This window comes from Juglans microcarpa x Juglans regia, chromosome 2D (genome assembly GCF_004785595.1).
Source record: "Juglans microcarpa x Juglans regia isolate MS1-56 chromosome 2D, Jm3101_v1.0, whole genome shotgun sequence".
In the NCBI taxonomy this organism is placed as follows: Eukaryota; Viridiplantae; Streptophyta; class Magnoliopsida; order Fagales; family Juglandaceae; genus Juglans; species Juglans microcarpa x Juglans regia.
Window position 1 is genome coordinate 10199225 of NC_054596.1, and position 14898 is coordinate 10214122.

Below are 14898 nucleotides of genomic sequence, written 5' to 3' on the forward strand. Positions count from 1 at the left end.
TGCTCAGCACAAATAAATATACAAAAGTCCATCACAATTTATCTTAAATTAATTATTAATATAATCTATTACTTTTTCAATTTTTACTATTATTATAAACTAATTCAAACCATTTTATCACGCGTCAACACTTAAATGCAACCTAAAACTTTGGAACCCATAAAATTCCCTGCTAGAAGACCGAGGACGGAAGGGGGCCAATCTTCCACGAGTGGATTTGATTAAATGATTATTTGATCGTTAATATATTTTGTTTTATTTTTTTAATAGAAGTGATTACTAATATATTGATATAATTGTTTTAAAATAATATTTTTAAAAAAATATAATTAATACGTAGGGTTGTCAAGCGGTGCGGCATAGTAGCAGCACCCTACATGAATGGTCCACCCGTTTTTTTCCTCACTAAATTGAGGGAAAAAAGAAGACGAAAAACAAACTGATCAAAAGGAACTCGTATCTTGTCTCTGTTTCTAGAAAGTCTCTCACGTATTCTCCCGGGCAGGAATTTGAAGCCACCAACGACCAACCCATGTGGATTTGGAAATGAGGGCGGCTCATAATGCATAAGATTTGAGTCCAATGGGTGAAAATCAACGCGGAAATAGAACTCCCAGCGTTGAGGTCCATGCACTGAACATTCAAAGTCTTTCACGCACTGTCTCCTTGTGTTGGAGTATAGCATCCCATGTAGAAAACATGGAGTTAAAATCTAAAGAAGGAAAGGCCAAGGCTAAAGTAGACAATATACATTAGCTAGAAAGCATCAATATTTATTTAGTACAGCTAGAGCACTGATGTTTCAATCAAATATTCCATTATCTTTTTGGAGTGACTGTATTCTCACAGCAGCTCATATAATCAACAAAATACCTACCACTCTTTTTAATAATAAAACCCCTTATGAAATGCTTTTCAACAAAACACCAAAACTATCCCATTTAAAGGTGTTTGGTTGTCTTTGTTTTGCCTCTACACTTCAAAATCACATACATAAGTTTGATCCTAGAGCTGTTAAATGCTTATTCCTCGGGTACCCCTATGATGTAAAGGGTTACAAACTCATGGATCTAAACACTAATAAAGTGTTTATTTCCAGAAATGTCACATTCCATGAAAATATTCTCCCTTTTACAGAAACACCTTCTAATCCACAAAGTCATACATTCTTATTCCCACCATTAGAAAACAACAATTATTTTTCCACTAATCCTACTGCTCTTCCTAATCAATCTATATCATCAACTTCCAATGACGATAACCTCCATTCCTACATTGACCAAGATGTCTCTATCTCAGAAAAATACTATTTCCAATAATCTACCACAACTCAGAAAATCCACTAGAGTTCGAAAACCATCTATTCTTCTGCAGGATTACTATTGCAGTCAAGTTACCTCAAATGCAGCCCATTCAACTTCTTCTAATGATGGTTTTACCAAAGGTAACTTCTATCCTATTTCTCCTTTTCTTTCTGCCAATAGATTATCATCTTCTTATAGAGTTTTTCTTGCCTCAATAACAACTTCATCTGAACCCAACACATATAAACAAGCTGTCCAATTTCCAAAATGGCAACAAGCTATGAAAAATGAATTACATGCTTTAGAGTTAAATAAAACATGGGAGCTTGTAATTTTACCTAAAAATAAATAGACAATTGGTTGTAAATGGGTATTCAGGATCAAATATAAATCTAATGGCACCATAGAAAGTCACAAAGCAAGATTAGTGGCAAAAGTTTACACTCAACAAGAAGGTTTAGATTTTTTTGATACCTTCTCCAAAATTACTTCCATTCGACTTCTACTTGCTGTTGTTGCAATTAAAAATTGGCACATTCACCAACTAGATGTAAATAATGCTTTTTTACATGGTGAATTACATGAAAATGTTTATATGGACTTGCCTCCTAGATTGCCTAATCAGAACAACAAAGTTTCTCGAGTTTTAAAAAGTCTATGGCCTTAAACAGGCATCTAGACAATGGTTTGAGAAATTGTCTAACTCTCTTATTACTTATGGTTTTACTCAAGGAAAATCTGATTGCTCATTGTTCATTAAAAGGTTAGCAACTTCTTTTATGGCATTACTTGTTTATGTTGATGATGTGCTGCTAGTAAGTGATGATTTGCAGCAAATTCAGCTCTTGAAGAAGTTCTTACATGATCAATTTACCATTAAAGATTTGGGACCATTGAAATATTTTCTTGGCCTAGAAATAGCAAGATCAAAAACTGGTATTTCACTTTGTCAACGAAAATATGCCATGGACATATTACAAGACACTAGTAACCTAGGCTCAAAGCCTGCTGCATTTCCAATGGAATCAAATCTCAAACTCACTGCTGATGATCCAGAACTTTATGAAGATCCATCAGAATATAGGAGACTATTTGGTAGATTGTTATACTTCACAATCACTAGACCAGATCTTGCCTATTCTGTCCAAGTGTTCAGTCAGTTTCTAGCAAAACAAGTTGTCAGCCATCACAAAGCAGCAATGAGAGTCCTCAGATATCTGAAAGCTACACCACGGCAGGGTTTGTTTTTCTCATCATCTTCAGAACTTCAGCTCAAAGCCTTCTCAGACAGTGACTGGGCAGGCTGCATTGACACTAGGAGAAGCATAATAGGTTTTACAACATTTTTGGGCAATTCCCTAATTTCATGGAAGTCCAAAAAGCAAGCCACAATTAGTAGATCCTCTGCTTAAGCAGAGTATCGAGCTCTTGCAGCTACAACATGTGAGGTGCAATGGTTGGTCCATGCCTTGCAGGACTTGCAGATTGATCATCAACAACCCACAGCTCTATACACAAATAGTAAATCAGCAATGTCTATTGCCACCAACCCAGTTCAGCATGAAAGAACTAAGCATATACAAATTGACTGTCACTTGGTTCGAGAGAAATTGCAAGAGAAGCTTATCAAGCTGTTTTACATTCCCACTCGGCTACAGTTGGCAGACATACTCACCATGTGACGCCCTGACTCCCACGTACAAAGACATAGGAATCGTGACGTCAGGATGATGACAACACAGGTCACGCATCCCAACGAAATGTGCTCAAGTGTGTGCAACATGCAAAAGTGCACAATAAAAATCGCAGCGGATAATATAAATAAGTCAACTAAGTACCAGAAATTTAAATACAAATATTCAAAACAAATTATCTTTAAAAAGTTATACAGTCATCCCAAAATATATTACGAGACAAATACATAAATAATTGATAAAGCGAATCTCGATAAACGGGAGCAATCCTAGATCACTCCTCCAACGGAGCCAAGCTTAAGGCTCGTCATCCTCATCTACATCAAAATCTGCGATACCATAAAATGGTACCACAGGTAAGTATAAACCAAATAACCACGGGATAGAAACATATTAATGCAACCAACATGCATTCATATGACAAAATACACTTAGCCATAAAATACCATTTTTCCCAAAAGTGAATATTTCCAACACACGCCAAAATCTCATTTTGGCCCAAAAACATAGTCCGTCATTTTTCCAGAAAATGATTCACACAAAACAAACCATTTATCGGACACTGTAGGCGGGAATCGCAGGCGGGACGATACCATCGTCCCTGCTTACCACCATCCCTACCGTGTGCACCGTAGGCAGGAATCACAGGCAGGACTCTACCACCATCCCTACAGTTCCTTTCCTCACAATAAATACTTATCAGAGCACTATAGGCAGGAATCACAGGCGGGACACAACCACCATCCCTACAGTCTCTTTCCTTTATCTCACATGAAAATCCAATTTTCGATAAACACATGAACATGAATGCAATAACACGAAAACCCAGTTTCCTTTACAAACATGATCATGCGTGCAATATGCCATGTACATGAACAACACCATACCAACAACCAACAATGCAAACCAAACACACAACAACTTCATCCACAATCCATCCGACCCCCGAACTCCTCGGACTCAGTCCGGCATGTCCAACCAGATCACAATAATATGAGTTAGTGCAAAAATATATTTAAATCACGATAGTTTTTTTGGAGAAATACTTACAGCGCTATATTATAATTTTTTAAGGATCCCGGAGGTGCAAGAAGTGGTGGTTCAACAACGAAACAGTGCAAAATACACTGTGGTCGTGGGTCTCAAAAACTCACTTTTGAACGGAGACAAACCATGACCCGAAAGTGATAGGGTAGGGCTTAGGGATGTCGGTGAAGCTAGTGGTGGTGGTGGTTTGCCGTGGGTGGCGGCGAAGAGGGCAGTTTTAGGCCAAAAATACCCAAAACGGAAATGGAGTTGGATGTACTTCACCGGAGACGGGTTGGGGCTAAGGATGGGTGCTTTGGGTTGCTAGGAGGTCGAGGATGAAGTGGTGAAGAGATGGTGGCTAGAGGTGGCGCGACGGTGGCGCAACGACTCAAGGAATGACGCGGCTTTAAGTTGATCGTGGGAGCTCACGGCGGCGAGGGAGGAGCTGGAAATGGAGGGGGAAGGCCGCCGGTGGGTGGAGAAGGAGGTGGGAGGGGCGGTGAGGTGCACGGCAGCGCAGAAATTCTACAACCCGAATGGATTTCACACGGCCAGCGGGGAGAGAGAGAGAGAGCGTGGGGAAGGAAATCCGAGGTGGGGGAGGTCGCCGGAAGGTAGGGAAGGAGGTGGGAGGGGTGGTGTCGTCGGAGGGTGGGGAAGGAGGTGGGAGGGGCGGTGTCGTCGGACGGTGGCGTACAGCGGCGGGCTGGGTGGAGACGACGCGGACGTAGGGGAGAGAGGGAGAGCAAGTCGCGCGGGGAGAGAAGCAGAAAGGAGAAAAGAAAATGGAGAGAAAAGGAAAGAATAAAAGAAAAAGGAGGAAAAAGAAAAGTGAGGGAAAGAAATGAGGTCTAATCATCATATCTTGGGTCACAAAAAGGATCCAAAGAAAAAGATTTTAAAACAACATCTCAATTAAAATAATTTAAACGTAATGATAAAATAAAAATAAAATAATTAAATCCAACAATCAATTAATTTAAAATAAAGAACAATTTAAATGCATCACAATAAGAAATATTAAGAAAACATATCAAATTTAATTTTCACAATTTAAAGATCATAAAATCAACCATTTAAAAATATCCGACAATTTTTAAACAAGAGAATAAATTTTTGAATTAATAAAAATAATCTTTCAATAAAAATACACTAAAATACGGGGTGTTACACACCAAGCCACTGGGTTCATTTCCTTTTCATCACACTCTACGCAAGATGAACATTCTCAATATTCATGTTCATCTTGAGGGAGGTGTTGGAGTATAGCATTCCATATAGAAAACATGGAGTTAAAATCCAAAGAAGGAAAGGCCAAGGCTAAAGTTGACAATATACATTAGTTAGAAGGCTAAAGTAGACAATATACATTAGTTAGTTATTTTTTTATGATCAATTCACTTGATTCATTCAATATTTTTCATTTAAGATAGTCTACGTTAGTACGTATGATACTTTCCATTTTCCAGTTTATCAAACTCTTGACACCTTGTTCAAGTATTTTGCATGCTACGGCGGAGCTTGCGATAGTTAGACATTTCAGCCCCACTTTGAAAACGACGAGATACTGGACGAGAAGTGGTGGACCGCTATAAGCCGGCCGATGACTACCTGTTACTCCGACTTTAACTCGTAACTCATTCAAAGAAAAGACATCCGAAAAATACAAAACAAAAAACAAAATAATAGGAAAAGAAAAACATGGCATCACAATATTTCTCGATAAGGTGGCCGTCTGCTGTGAAGTTTTTGATGCTGGACTCCTGTAATTTCTTTTGGCAAATTCACGACCACATGAGAGGTTTCTTGGAGAAAGAAAGGATCCGTTGACTTGAATTGAAGGAATTCCTAGCCAAAGTTGCGTGGGAATGAATAGTACCAATGTACCATAGCCCCCAAATCTGAGAAACGGTCATGGACCTAAGTGTATATATAAGAGGTCATGATCTCCAACAAGGGAGATGGGAGCTCTCTCTTTTGATAAATATGCAATAATTTATCTGCTTATACCTTCTTCTATCATTGTCTTGGCACATCTAGAGTCAAAACTTATACAGTCCAATTCATTTTAACCAAGTTAACTAGAGTCTAGTTAATGTAGAAACAGAGACTTAGCTAGATGGTTGGTCAAGCGACATTTGCAATATTAGTTTTGCTAGCTAGACACTTAGATTGGTAGTTAGATTGATCGAGTTGAGGATTTTAAATTCTCGCAAGACACATGCGACAATTGGGTTGATCGAATTTGCGATTCTCAGAATTCTTATTTCAGACGAATTCCTAAATGACCTTTCAGAATTTATTCCCAACTAAATAAATATCTTTTTGGACGATTTTTTATTTTTGGGTTGTTGGGCATTATTTTCATAATTCCTAGAGATTTTATCTGTAACGTCCCAAATTCAAAACTATAAATGGACAGAGTTCCACCTATATTTTCAAAACTTTCTCCTTGTTTACAAACATGCATATATCAAATACAAAACTTCCAAACTATTCACAACTATAATACAATAATTCTCAAACACAATTCACAAGTTCGGCTAGACCCATTAAATTCTAAATTAATTACAATATAGATACTCCATCAAAAAACAAAAACTATAAAATAACCAAAATATGACCATAAGAAAACTCTTTGTATAACCAAAACTATCTTCACGCAACAAAACCATCAATTCCCAAAATTTCTAACCTCAAGTGACTGAACCAAGTCCACTCTAGAATCTTTGCAGGTTCAAAAGCTATCACATCAAAGGAAGGAACTTTCTACAACTTTGAAAAATATGTGAAATGAAGTGATGAGCTACCGCATGCTTAGTAAGTAGCAATTTAATGGGGGCATGGGAGTTGGCAATTTTCTTGATTATAAGAAAGTGAATAAATTCTCAATAAAATAATGTGAGCGATATAATTTTATCTCAACCAACATATTTAGCCAAATAGCATACTCAAGGCCACATGATAATAGGAAAATCACCAATATACCACAAAGATATCATGACACGAAGACATCACACCGTGAGGGACGTCAAACATGTCACAAAAACATTCATATCATGGGCTCAAGAATAAATTGCATGCTCGCATTTAACCTTCAAATTTAATAAGCCACATGACATTTTTCAAACATTCCAACCATTACAAAATTTGCACAAATCCCACAAGCAGAGCCAAAATAGTATAACAATGTGCACAAATTCAAAGTTTACACAAGTTTGAAATATAATACCCCCAGTGCACCATTCAAAACAAAACCAACAATTCTTTTATTAAAAACCCATTAAAGTGTTACTTACCTCGATTTCTAGTCAAAATAGTCACGATATTCCTTTGTCAATGATCAATCGAAACCTATTTCAAGGCCATTATAATCCATCAACTTCTGCTCTAAAAATGATCTCACTTAACTCTAAAATTTTATACAATCCTGAATAACAATAATTTAGACTTCTTCTAAAAGATTATCTTCCAAAATTGATAAATTCTAAATTTCTAGGTTGCAAATAAGCTGCCGGACATCACGTACACAGCTCCTATCCCCTTATTAATTCAATGTAAATAGTGTCTACACTCAACCATATAACGATGACATAAACATAGATTAATTCTAGCTAATATCAACCACTAACACTTGAATATTAAATTAATCTTCAATATACCTTAACAGTAATCAACTAAGTATATTCTCAACAATTCACAACACCAAATATTAACAAATCTTATATACAAAATTTATTAAATAAATACTATTTATGAGGGATGAGGATTTATCTAATATTGTTGTTAGTGATGATGAAATAGCAAGAACAGTGACCATGGGTGGAGGTTAGAGAGAGAGAAAAAAAAATATGGGTGGGGAGGAAAACTTGAGAGAGATACATATAGGGAGAGGGAAATTGAGAGAGAGAGAATATATGTATATATGTACGGTTTAGAGAGTGAGAGAAAGAGAGTAAAAATAAAAATAATATATATGTATATGTTGATGTCGTGTTTCGTAGCCCGAGCAGCACCGTAATGCCCAAGCTCCACGTCACCTGCAACTAAGAGGGAGAAAAAGCTCCGATGACTCCCAGTGTCACTCCGATGCCTAAGTCAGTAGATAATTCTATGGAGAAAGCACATAAATACAGAATGATAGTAAAGGTTATTGGACAGAGAGTGAGTCTCCCGTAGAACGGATCTCCCCTATTTATACCTGATTCGGGTTCCGCTGTGGAGGGAGATCGTGGTGTGAAAGGTGTCAGACCTGCCACCACTCATTTTCTTGTCGCCCCAGTGTGCCAGTCCATAGCCTAGTGAGAGATCGTGCCTTGTTAGTCGTACTAGGTTTGTCTTGTAGCCACCTCCCTACCATGACAGTGTGTCAGATCGCGGGTGAGCCGTCCTTTGTGTTTGTCAAATATGTGATCGAGCACGTGCTGCTGTCCATGTGCAATTGGGCGTCCTATCTGGTGCTTTGTGATAGGGCTCGACAATTTGTCGAGTCCCGGGACGTTCTCCTTAGCACCTCTGATCTTGGTGTCGACAGGCCATCCTGGGTTGGTTCGCGCTCGTTACCTGATCAGCGGGCTCGGGGTCTCCAACTTCCTCCCTTGGGCCTGGAGTTCCATAGCTCGGTCTTCTTGGGCTTGGGCCCTTCTGGGATGGGCCCTCCTTCACAATAACCTTCGAATTCCTATCACGGTCACGGGGTGGGAATTCATAACTCCTCCATCATGATTCTACCCGTTCGGCTTCTATCACTTCAAGTTTCTCGAGGCCTCCCCTTCAGTTTCTGCAGATTCGGCTTCCGTCGATCCGACTTTTCGAGGCCACTTGCACCCTCAATAAATTCATCTCCTCGTTTCCTGCGATCGTCCTATTTCTCGAAGGTTGATTGGACGTGCCGGCTATCCCTTTCCATGCCCTGGGACCTTATTGGTCCATGCTGCCCATTCTTCTGACCCGACGGTTGCCATACGTGCCGTCGTTTCAGCTGTTGGTGCTGCGTGGTGTTTGCTGATGTCACTTCCCTCAGTGCCGCTTCTTTTCCCGAGCCCCTACAGCTTTCCTCCCCTATTGAAAGCGCTCCTCTCCCTTCTTCTTCCTTCTGTAATTCTTCGACAATTCTCGTTTCGACTATTCTTACCATCTCCATTTCCCCAGCCACTTCTTCCTTCTCCATTTCTCCCGTTCTCTCCCCCACTATCGTGCTTTCCTTCCTTCCTCTTCTTCAGTCACCATTTACTCGCAACTTCCCACCGTTACGATGGCACCTTTTGATGTTGTTCCTCCATACTTTAGGGGGAAACACAGGGTTTCCTCTTTCTCTGGAGCTGACCTCAGGGCATTCCGCTCCAAGTATAGGATTCCCCCTTCCATGATTCTAGAGATGCCTCGGGGCGAGCATGCAGTGAACCCTGACGGCACCACGATGAGGGTGGCTCTCTTCTAGTTAATGTTCACCAATGGTCTTCGCCTCCAATTCTGTCACCCCGGTTCAAAAAATTTTAAATTACCTCGGACTGGCCCTGTCGCAACTCCACCCTAACATGTGGCCCTCCTGACTTCCAGTTGTATCATCTACTGAATGGTACTGAGCAAGGCTCCCGAAGAATATCCAGACCTAATGCCTCTAGAGTTCTTCTACGCATATCGGGTCATCTACCAACTAGGTAACGTTGTCAGCTTCCAGGCCCGGTCTTCGGGCCGAAAGATCACTTCGCTCAAGCAGTGTCACTCAAGCATAAAGGAATGGTCCTGCAAGTTCTTCTTCACGTCCGACCCGTACTGGGAATATCCTAAAAGGGAAGCTACCCACAAAGAGTTCCCCATTCAGGCATGTTAGGGGTACCCCCATCTGCGGAGAGCCTGGAGCTTACCCTCAATTGGAGGGAAAAGGCTCGGTACGAGTTGCTCACAGCTTGGGTGCGGGCCCACCCGCACGAGTCGAAGATCGATGTGATCCTTCTGGACAATAACATCAGTGACTACTTAACCAGCCCAACCACTTGTACGCCATTGGAAGAAATTTCTTGTGTAGCATCTTGCCACCTGAGACCTAGCCTTCTTGCTGAAAACGGCCTAGCGTCCTTCTAGCGGCTGGGCCAAGCGACCAAAGGTGCTCAAAGATTCTCCCCCACAATGTGGTGAGGCCGGGGGCTCTACCCCTTCTGGTGGTCGGGTCGGGGAATCTGGAAGCCATTCCCAAATGCCTCGCATCCAGGAGTCCTTGCTTGAGGAGATTCCGGTTCGCTCGACATGGTAGACAACGATGTCATTTCTTAGCAGTTTTGGCCTTACTGCTGGTCCTTTTGCTTCAACCAGTTCTCAACCTGCCGAACCTTTCTAGGACCTGTTGCCTCCTTAGGCAGAAGAATTGGAAGCTTGCGATCTTTAGGCAACATTTTTCGCCTCACTAGCGCACCCCTTCTCTCACGAGCCTAGCTCGTTCGAGCCTTTCACTTCTTTTGAGGATAATCTTCAAGAAGAGACTATCGGCAGGGTTCCACAGGCAGGTTCATCAGCCAAGTTATGGGATGCAGAGAAGCCCCCTTCTCGAGACTCAACTCAAAGAAATGTTGAGGGTGAGTGAGGTGAGACGACCCTAGAGCCCGGGTCTTAAGAGGTAGAGTCAAGCCCTTCCCGAGCCTCAACTCACGGAGACATTATGGGCGACGAAGGCGACTCGACCCCGGAGCCTGGGTTGTGGGAGGCAGAGCCAAGCCCTTCCTGAGCCACAAGCTCAGAAGGGACATGGGCATAATTATTCTTTCAAGATGAAAAAGAAGAAGAGGATAGAGAAGGTGAGGAAGGCGAGGGGTTGACTCTCGAAGCTGCTCCTGCTGCAGCTTGGAGCTCGGCTGAGGATCCTTTCCATGTCATCGACCTGAGTGACGATGATGATTCTGGAACTTTAACTCCCGCGGCGCCTGGGCCATGCAACGAGACCTAAGGATCCCTTCCCAGTTTTTCTTGGCAGCTGGCGGTTGCTCGTCCCTCATCTTCCTTCTGGGCGGACCGAGTGCAGTCCCCGACCTCGGTTCTGGACAAGGCTCGGGCCAATGCTTTCGAGCAAGTATGCCGGATGTTGAGACCCCTGTTCACCCAGGTATGCTCATCTTTTTTTGCCAGCCTTGTTTCTCTCTCACATACATTATTATTCACAAAACTCCTTTTCTCACGTTTTTTTTTGTAGGCCGTGGACCAATGGGCCATGACGTTCGGGGAGGAATTGGGACAGTTGGAAGAGACTAACTGGGAGCTCAGTTCCTTGGGGCGCTTATGGTATTTCAAATTAAAGCAAGCGGCTCGAAAGATAAAGGACCTGAAGACCTAGTGGAATGAACTGATCAATGAGGTGGTGTTCATGAAGGAACAAATCCAGCATCTGGAGACGGTCGCCGCGAGGTGCAAAGAGAAGAAGAAGACTCTCAAGAACCTTTTGCGCAATGCCGAACATGACTTTTTTCGTTTGACGTTAGAGAGGAAGCGGCTTGCATCGCTTCCGAGCGGAGCTTGGTCCCTCGGGAAGTAGAGCTGAGGACAGCTCAGGAGCAGTTGGAGTCGGTTCAGAAGGAATTGCAGAAATCCAGGGAGGAGACGAAGTTTGCCCAAAGGGAGATGGAGGAATCCTGACCAGGTTAGGCCCTAGCAGTTGGGCAGCATTCGAGGTTGTTATTCGGGAACTTCAGGCACTCTCAGGAGGCCCAAAACTTAAGGGAACAACTATGGCAGGCGAAGGCATGCATTGGTGAGCTCTCGCAATCGGGGGTTCAGAAGAATATCAACCTCCTGTCCTGCCAACATGAAGTCACATTTGGGTGACGTTGCCAAGTTTTTTTAGGAGGTCCGATCCCGGATTGCGAACAACAATGCCATCCGGGACACGGCCTAGTCATATGGCTACAATGGCGGCCTCAAGAGGATGCACCAACACCAGTTGCAACATCCTGAGCTGGACTTACATACCTTGTCTTTAGCATCCCTCTCTCCCGGTCCTGAGGAGTAGGCTTTTGTCAAGAATTTTGGGAAGCCCGGGTATCCTCCCTACCCTCCGGCCCTCCTTCTCCTCTTTCGTCCCAGTAATAGGCTCGGGCCTCCACCCTTTTTTTCTTTTTGGCGTAGCACCTTGTAATTTATATGTTTTGACGAATTGAATGAAAGCTTGTTTCTGACAACTGTTGTGCTCTTTTGTTTTCCTTTTTCTCTCTTCCATCTCCCTTTTTTTTTACACGGTTCTGGCTAGGGCTCGGGGCCAAGTCCTGGGGCTCGAGACCTAACTTTGTTGGGCGAGGGGTCGGAACCAAATCTGAAGACTTGGGGCCATACCCTGCAGTGAGTCTAGGGACCCGTCTTCTGGCGAGTGTAAGAAGTCGACTTTTATTGAGTCAAGGGTCCTGTCTTCTTGCAAGTGTAAGGACTCGGCTTTGTTGCACGAGGGTTGGGACCAAATCTTGGGACTTGGACCCTTATCCCACAACGATTCAAGGGACTCATCTTTTGCGAGTGTAAGGAGTCGGCTTTGTTAGAGGGGGTTGAGACCAAATCCTGGGACTTGGACCCTTACCCCGCAACGAGTCAAGGGGCTCATCTTCCTGCGAGTGTATGCACTCGACTTTGTTGGACGGGGGATCAGTTTCGAGTTTTGGGACTTGGAACCTTACCCCACAGCGAGTCAAGGGACCCATCTTCTCGTGAGTGTAAGGACTCGACTTTTTTTTAGTCAAGGGACCTGTCTTCTTACGAGTGTAAAGACTTGACTTTTATTGAGTCAAGAGACTTGTCTTCTTGCTAGTGTAAGGACTCAACTTTGTTGGATGGGAGGTTGAGACCAAATCCTAGGACTTGGACCCTTACCCTTCAAAGAGTCAAGGGACTCCTCTTCTTGTGAGTGTAAAGAGTCGACTTTGTTTGACGGGGGGTCGATTTTGAGTCCTAGGACTTGGAACCTTACCCTGCAACGAGTCAAGGGACCCGTCTTCTCGCGAGTGTAAGGACTCAGCCTTGTTGGAAGAGGGGTCGAGACCAAATCCTAGGACTTAGACCCTTACTCTGCAACGAGTCAAGGGACTTGTATTCTTGCAAGTGTATGGACTCGACTTTGTTGGACGGGGGGTCAGGACCAAATCCTGGGACTGGACCCTTACCTCACAACGAGTTAAGGGACTCGTCTTCTTGCAAGTGTAAGAACTTAGCTTTGTTGGATGGGGGGTCGGGACCGAATCCTGGGACTTGGACCCTTCTGCAACGAGTCAATGGACTCGTCTTCTTGCGAGTGTATGGACTCTACTTTGTTGGACAGGGGGTTGGGACCAGATCCTGGGACTTGGAACCTTACCTCGCAGTAAGTCAAGGGACCCGTCTTCTCAAGAGTGTAAGGACTCAACTTTTATCGAGTCAAGAGACTCGTCTTCTTGCGAATGTAAGGACTTGGCTTTGTTGGACAGGGGTTAGGACCAAATCCTGAGACTTGGACCCTTACTCAGTAACGAGTCAAGGGACTCGTCTTCTTGCGAGTGTATGGACTCGACTTTGTTGGATGGAGGGTTGGTTCTGAGTCTTGGGACTTGAAACCTTACCCCACATCGAGTCAAGAGACCCGTCTTCTTACGAGTGTAGGGACTCGACTTTGTTCCGTTTAGACAATAAGAGATTTGAGAAAAATATCCTGACGTTCTCATTCATTCATAATTATTCGTACAAGTTGCGTTTCTACACAAAGTACTTTTTTAAGTGTTCGGCATTCCAGGGGTGGGGTAGCAAGTGTCCTTGGCTATCCTTGAGGTGATAGGAGCCGGGTCAGCTGCTTACGGTGACTACATAAGGCCCTTCCCATCGTGGCCCCAACTTTCCTTCCTCCGAGGTTGTTATTCTCGTCTGTTGCAATACCATGTTGCCTATCTTGAAGGATCGTGGCTTGACTCGTTTGTTGAAGTACTACTCTGCCTTTCACTTGTTACTCGTCGTTCGCATTGCCGCTTCCTCCCTTCTTTCCTCCAGAATATCCAAGTTCTCGGCTAGCCATTCATTTTTTGTGTCCAGGTTGAAGTGTTGGATACGGAATATGGGCATTCCGACTTCTATGGGAATTACCGCTTCGCTCACGTAAGTGAGAGCGAAAGGCATCTCACTGGTGGGGGTCTGGATAGTGCTTAGGTATGCCCACAGTAAGCTTGGGAGTTCTTCAGCCCACACTTCTTTGTGTGCCCCGATCATTTTCTTGAGGGTGGAGATGAGGGTTTTGTTGGTTTCCTCAGCCTACCCATTGGCTTAAGAATGCCCAGGCGAGGAATACTTTACCTTAATCCCGGGCTCTGTGCACCATTCCTGGTAGTGTGTGCAGTCGAATTGTCTCCCGTTGTCTAATACGAAGCTCTGAGATATGCCGAATCGGCAGACTAATGACTTCCACAGGAAGTTCATGATGGTTCGAGAGGTGATGCTTGCGAGTGTCTCCGCTTTGACCCACTTGGTGAAGTAGTCGACAACAACTATGACAAACTTGGCTCCTCCCCTTGCTACTGGAAAGGGGCCAATCAGGTCTAGGCCCCATTGAGGTCAGCTCCTTTGCTGGGCAGTGAGGAATCAGTCTGTGCTCCTGACAATTCGGGTATTTCTTGGCTAATTCCTCAACATCTTTGAGGGAACAGGGCTAATAGTATCTGGCCCGGGTTACTCTTGTAGCTAAAGCCCTTCCTCCCGAGTGGCTTCCACAAATTCCTTCTTGGATCTCTGCTAGTAAGTACTAGGCTTCGTTTGGTAAGAGGCAGCTAAGGAGCAGCTCGGAGAAACCTCTTCTATATAGGACTCCTTCCAGCAGGGTGAACTGGACCGCCTAGTTCCTGACCTTCTGCCCTTCTTCCTGGTCATTGGGTAGTTGCCCT

The 14898-nt window shown here is 43.4% G+C and overlaps 1 protein-coding gene across 1 annotated transcript; it reads left to right on the forward strand.

The window, feature by feature from the left end:
- Positions 1–2083: 2083 nt before the first annotated feature.
- LOC121249232 (uncharacterized mitochondrial protein AtMg00810-like) lies at positions 2084–2716 on the forward strand. The gene has a single exon (XM_041147949.1). The coding sequence runs from the start codon at positions 2084–2086 to the stop codon at positions 2714–2716; it is 633 nt and encodes a 210-aa protein (XP_041003883.1).
- Positions 2717–14898: the final 12182 nt, after the last annotated feature.